The sequence below is a fragment of the Helianthus annuus genome, chromosome 14, assembly GCF_002127325.2.
Source record: "Helianthus annuus cultivar XRQ/B chromosome 14, HanXRQr2.0-SUNRISE, whole genome shotgun sequence".
Lineage (NCBI taxonomy): Eukaryota > Viridiplantae > Streptophyta > Magnoliopsida > Asterales > Asteraceae > Helianthus > Helianthus annuus.
Genome location: NC_035446.2, coordinates 148,250,296 through 148,256,593, shown reverse-complemented (window position 1 = coordinate 148,256,593; position 6,298 = coordinate 148,250,296). Strand labels below are relative to the sequence as shown.

Sequence of the window (6,298 nt, the reverse complement as noted above, 5' to 3'; positions counted from 1 at the left end):
CTACGTACACATCCAAAAAAACCCGCATTTTATCAAAGAAGCTGGTGTTGGTTAATCGAGCAAGATACGCATTTCTTTACATGAGCCTACATCTAATGAACCTAATGAAAATTATGCCGATGATTATGAAGTTTTATGGGACTGTAAACAGCCATTTTCAGTATAAATGTTTCACCCCAAGTCCCCAAAAGTGGTATATGTTCAAATCCTTGCAAATGTAAGATTATATGGTATTTAGACTGCAAGGAGAGCAGCGTGGGAGAAATACCCACAATTTAGGTGGTTTTCCTTGAATTGTAAGAATATGATGCTCTTAAGATCAATCAACTCGAAATTATTCCCTTACAATCAATCAACTAACCAATCAAATTGGAAGAAATATACCCACAATTCTTTTTTCAAAATTCAAAACATACTATTTTGCACTTCCCAAACTAAAACGACGACACAAAGCAGCAGCAGCCCTTTAATAATCATCTAGGCTGAGGTGGAGGAAAGGAGTATATTGACCTTAAAGACTTTTTGTTTTTGGGTGAAGGGTTAACAACCATAGATGTTGAAGGACTCCTGCTAAAGCACATTGTCTGAGACAGGTTAACCATGTCCACCATTGACTGTGTCTGGTAACTCTGTATCTGGCTCGTCATTTCGGTCGAGTCACCCCTAGCCGTGGCCCTTTGCCACGAGTGCGAGCTCAACCCCGACAAAACATACGCCCGTCCCGACGACTCGTACACTCTTCGGCTCGCCATTCTTTCTTTCATTTCCCTCAATTCAGCAACCAAACCGATGCACAACCGATCACCTCTAGAAGCCGACACAGATTCAGACAACTTTTTCCGGCAATCATCAAGCACTGACGTTGCAGCAGCGAGATCACCACGTTCGGCAGCCACTTGTGCTTCGGCTATCGCATTGGCCGCTCTAAGCCTGTTCCTCTGTCGGTCAACTTCAATTGACACTACTTGCTTTCCCAAAGTTGACTCCGGCCTCGAGATTGTAACATCTTCATTTCCACCGACCGTAACCACGGTTTTCTTTATCGGGTCCTTATGAATAACCCTGAATTTCACCAATGACATTTCGTCACCCGTTTCTTCAACCGGAAGATCCATTGCTACAAGAAAATCCCTCTCTTCCTCGGCATATAAATCACCGACTTCGATAAACCCCGATCTTCCGTTTTCGTCCATACCAACTTTATAACTCCCAGCTTTAATCGACCCAAGCCGCAACATCGGATGAACACACTCGACTTCAACACGTAGTTCTTGAACCACAACGCTCAAAAGCCCACCGATACACTGTGCAAAAGCATCTTGTATCACATTCTCAGCTTCTATAAACGAAAACATCCCTCCAGAATGTTCGGAGATAGAGTGCATTGCAGAAGCATCATGATCCATACCGAACCCAAATGTGTGAACCGGTATGTGTGTTACGTCTTTCTTCGATTGCATAGAAGACGGTAAAAGAGTCTGGTAATCGGTTTTCGACCCGGCCTTTCGCGGGCTGATGCTGGTGTATGTGTCTTGCCCGTCTGACAATAATATCATACTGCTTACCGGATTCTTGTATTTCCGCTCCGTCATCACTTTCACTGCCTTTTTTAACGCTTCGGCTATATTGGTCCCACCATTAGCGACCAATGAGTTAATAATTTGTAAAGATTCTTGTTTCCCGGTTTCGGTCATACGACGAAGCGGGAAGAGGCGGCGGGCTGAAGAAGAAAACGCGATAACAGAAAGTCGGTCCAACGGGCCGAGATTTTGCACTACAAAACCCATAGCTTGTTTTAGTAAAGCAATCTTTGTACCTGTCATGCTACCGCTAATATCAAGAACGGTTACTAGATCCAACGGTGCCCGAGCGTTTTGATGTCCTTTAGTGACGGGAGCTTTGAGATTAATTAAGATGCCAAAATTATCGAATGATGTTGATCTGGCTACTGCTGAAATTTCAGGGTACGTTTTCATTTCTACGCCTCCAATGGAATCAGAATCACCAGAGACTTCAACTTTCTGGTTGACTAGTTCATCGTCGTCAAAGATGGGTGGCTCGGGGGCTTGAAATAGTAACGAAGCGCTACGATTGGGGCGCGTTTGATGATGTGGCATACCCGGTAAAATCATAAATGAACCGGGATTTGTACTTGATTTCACACGAGAAGAACCAGAACTCTCTAGAGGAACTTCTTTCCATTTTGCACGACAAATGGGACAGACTCGATTTCCGTGTTTTACGTTTGATGCAATGCAATGGAAATGGAAGGCATGTGAGCATTCTGCAGTGAAGATTGCGTGACCGTCGGTTGGTTTCATTGCCGTCAAGCATATTGCACACATTTGCTGCAATCCAAGTGAAGATTCTTTATTAAAAATACAGATACGAAAATTCAGAAATTCGAAGATTTAGCCATATTATTTTGTTTTGTATTACAACATAATGAATATTAAATTATCTAAAGATTTGCCATAGTTAGGGTTTCCGGTTATGTTTTTCGGTTTGCTTTATTTCCAACTCCACTTTTTTTTTTCTAAATCTACTGAAGAACTTCAGTTTGAAGCCAAGCAAAGCTGAAACAATGTAGTGATTTCAAACCAAAATTTTTTTAATTAATATGATTGTAGGTGATACGTATATCGGTATATATCTTTTTTAAGTGAATAAAACACTGCTTATTTTCATTCTTTCTAATTGATCTTTTAATATTCTGTAAAAACAAACGAAAACATCGTTATGTTTAATGCAGTAAGCTTTTAGTTTATTTTTCCAGATAATGAACAATTAGGTTCCTTTAAATAGTTATATATAAACAATTAGACTATTTTTAAAGTTAAATATGAACAGTTAGGTATGATCCTTTAATAATAATTAATTAGAATACCATACGTAAATAATCAGAGGTAAATGTATTTAACAACCACAAACTTATCGACGGATAAAGAATATCAAGTTAAATCAGATCAAGAAAGTTGAAAATCACTTTGGCATAATGAATATTGACTAGATATCTTTTGGGTGGCCAACTTGCTATGTGGGTTATACTTAATGATTAAAAAACTGCAACCTTTATAAAGTAAAGATCATTAAGCAACTGGTGTTCCAATGATGAGGTTTCAAGGCAATAAAGAAAAGCATATGCATCATATACTCAAAAAAGCAATAACATGTATAAAAAGAACTAGAAATCAATAAGAATAAGCTAAAGATTTTCTCCTCTTTTCCAAACTAAACCTACTTTCATCAACTTATGCTCCATGAGTGAAGTCAAAAGGTATTAATTCAACTATGAAAAGGGAGGAGTGAGGTTTTATATGTAAAAGTGAAGGTGTTGACCAGACAAAGCACTTTACCTTCAAGAAGGGAAGTTAAAAAGGATAACAATATAACATAACTATTCATTAATAATATATTCAATTAATTACTATGGAAAAAAAAACAATTGTAGACCAATGGAGCAGAGGACAACCTTTAAAGGGGACATTAAGGGGTCCATCAACCCATTAAGAGTTGAAAACTACTTGACAACCAAAAAAAACCCATCACTATCTCCATCCCCATCAACTGCATTGTATAATCACCATAAACAGCCACTAGCAAAGTATCTCTTAATCACATCGAAAAAAAAATCTAGCCAATTACAAGTGGTCTAAAGAATTATCTTTCATTTTCTCATTAATTAACACACATTAATCCACTAACTATACCTGCTCACATGAACTCTAATTAAATTTCTAACTAAACATCTGAACTTTCTCACAGGCATTTAATCAAACACTTAACAGATTCACAAAAACAAACAACAAAACCTTATCAAAATATACCTTATTCGACGATTTAACACCGTATTTGGACAACTGGAGACCGGAAGACGACGGAGTCGGAGTAGTAGGCATCAGACGACGAACATCCGAAACCCTAGGCGGCGCGTGAGCGCGTGAGTTCACAGATTCATCGTCGTCGGTGGTTTTTGGAAGATAAAGACACGTGTTTAGCCCTAGAGCGAGCTTCATCTTCCTCCATTTGCTTTCACCTCCCATAATTCCAATCTTTAACGAAGAATATTAACAATTTATAGACACGAAAGAATTCGGAAGAAAAGAAGGGATTTGGTTGAAAGATTTTAGAACAAAAAGCAACATTCTTCGAGAGGATATGATGATTCAAGATTCATTCATGTTCGATGAATAGAGAATATACGGTGAATTGAATTGGGTTTTGAGTATCCCCAAATTGAAAGGGTTGCATCGTGTGTGTTGAAATTAGGGTTAGCTGAAGGTGGAATTGGAGTTATAGTGGACAGAGGGTGAGGAGGGGTAAAGCTGGAAACCAGCTTTATTGGGGGAAACGGATTGCGATTCTACTGTTTACCTAAAAAATAAATTTAATTCTGCATTTAATATTGTAAAGTTGTTACTTTGTGAGATTGTAAGAAATCAAGTTTGACTTTACAATTTGCCAACTTATTATTATTTCAAAAGGGACATGCTAATTACACACGTCAAAAATAATTTTCACATCTTTAAGACTACATGGTATGGTGATGGACCATCCTTGGAGGATGGTCCGCCACGTAGGCGACACGTCACAATCCTCACTAAGATGCTCCATCCTCCAAAACTACAAGGCATGGTAGGATGATCCTAGTCATAGTCCTCACCATGTTTTTTTTATTTTCTTTATTATTTTATTTTTTTTTAACATTTGACAAATATACTAATAAAATATTTTCATTAATATTAAACCCACATTACATAAATATTAAAAAAAAACATAAACTTAAAAAAAAAGACTTAATAAAAATAAACATAAAGTTAAATAATTTGATGCTTTTTCATGATGTCGTCTTGTAGTTTTTTCAACATCGAACGTCTCGGCTCGGGTTCGTTCTCGACATTAATCATCATTATTTCCCATTCCTTAAGCCGAATTTTTTCATCGGAGATTCGGATTTTCTCATTCGACAATCGGACCTTTTCTTTTAACTTCTCGTCCGATGCACGGCTTTTTTCTTCGACGGCCCGCTCCTTCGTCTTCGACTTTTGGGCCGATATGTCGTTGTACACTTTTAGGTGTTCCATAAACTCAACCATGTTCGGGTCCACCGTTTCCTTTCCTTTTCCCTTGGCCCGCTCCTTTTTTGTTTTGTCTCGGCCCGGTGGACGGTCGGGTTCACGTACGTTATACTCGTCTTCGTCATAGTCGGCGTCATCATTTAAGTTAATGTGACACCTCGCGTCCGACCCACCGGCGCTTAAACTACCCGTTTCCGATGTTTTTTGGCGTTTCGCCATCGCCACCTCGTTAGGAATGGGCGACCATTTTGGGTCGTCTTTTACAACCATCCACGCACGAACGTGAGGAAAGTTGGAACCATGATTTTGCTTATACTTTTGCAATGCCATTTTGAACACATCCTCGTCGTTCCACCCGCTACGACGGTCACTTGTATATAATTTGTTATACTCCTCGCAAAACCGATTAATGGCCGAGTTCAATTTTCGCCACTTCGAGGAAACCAAAAAAAAACTATAAAACTTAAAATGTAAACTTTATAAATTTAAAAAGATGTAAACTTTAAAAAAATACGAACCTTTTACCGGGTTGTCGGAAGTGCCAAGGAAAGCCTTGGCTAATGCTTCTTCTTCGATTGGGGTCCATTTAATCGCCTTCGGTTTCGACGCTTGATCACCCGCTACTTGTTTCCCTTTGTTTCGTTTTCCTTTCCCTTTTGGCGGTTGGGTTTCGGGCACAATCTCCACATCATCTTCGGGTTCGGATTGAACGGGGGGTGTGGGGATCGGTTGGGGTTGAACGGGGGGTGTGGGGATCGGTTGAGGTTGAACGGGTGGAAAGTTCCAAGCACCCCGCATCATCATTTGTTGAAGAGCTTGATTTTGGAAGATTTGAGTGAATTGGTTGGGCGATTGTTGGAATGACGCAAAAGCGTTCGATGAAAATTGGGAGAATTGGTTCGGTTCTAGCGTTGGATAATACCCCAGAACCGAAAAAACATTTGGTTGGGTCGGATTGGTGGGAGTATTCGGGTTGTTCGAAGGCGTGTTGGGAGTATCGGGGTTGTTGAACGGATCCATGAAAATTATGTGGAAGAAGGTTGAGAGTGTAGTGGAAGAGAGTGTAAAAATTATAGGAGAAAATGGTGAATTGTGGAAGTTAATTTGGTGTTTGATAGTGAAAATGGGGGTTTAATTTATATATTTTAAAAATCTAGCCGTTTGGCTTTATTCAAAAAATAGAAATTTAATTTTTTTTTTTATTATTAACGGTCATATTT

The 6,298-nt window shown here is 39.0% G+C and overlaps 2 protein-coding genes across 2 annotated transcripts; both read right to left on the bottom strand.

The window, feature by feature from the left end:
• Positions 1-260: 260 nt before the first annotated feature.
• LOC110930028 (E3 ubiquitin-protein ligase WAV3) lies at positions 261-4,376 on the bottom strand. Its single transcript, XM_022173238.2, has 2 exons — positions 3,828-4,376; positions 261-2,348 (listed from the first exon to the last, which is right to left on the bottom strand). Exons 1-2 carry the CDS (start codon positions 4,041-4,043, stop codon positions 474-476), a joined length of 2,091 nt encoding a protein of 696 aa, XP_022028930.1. The 5' UTR covers positions 4,044-4,376; the 3' UTR covers positions 261-473.
• Positions 4,377-4,817: 441 nt separating this feature from the next.
• On the bottom strand, positions 4,818-6,098 carry LOC110932223 (glutathione S-transferase T3-like). Its single transcript, XM_022175575.1, has 2 exons — positions 5,604-6,098; positions 4,818-5,510 (listed from the first exon to the last, which is right to left on the bottom strand). The coding sequence occupies exons 1-2, from the start codon at positions 6,096-6,098 to the stop codon at positions 4,818-4,820; spliced, it is 1,188 nt and encodes a 395-aa protein (XP_022031267.1).
• Between the last annotated feature and the right edge of the window lie 200 nt (positions 6,099-6,298).

Coding starts and splice junctions, on each gene's coding strand:
- LOC110930028 (XM_022173238.2), bottom strand. CDS start 4,043: ATGGGAGGTGAAAGCAAATGGAGGAAGATGAAGCTCGCTCTAGGGCTA. Junction 2,349..3,827: donor GTGTTAAATCGTCGAATAAG/GTATATTTTGAT, acceptor CTTGGATTGCAG/CAAATGTGTGCAATATGCTT.
- LOC110932223 (XM_022175575.1), bottom strand. CDS start 6,098: ATGGATCCGTTCAACAACCCCGATACTCCCAACACGCCTTCGAACAAC. Junction 5,511..5,603: donor TTGGCACTTCCGACAACCCG/GTAAAAGGTTCG, acceptor GTTTCCTCGAAG/TGGCGAAAATTGAACTCGGC.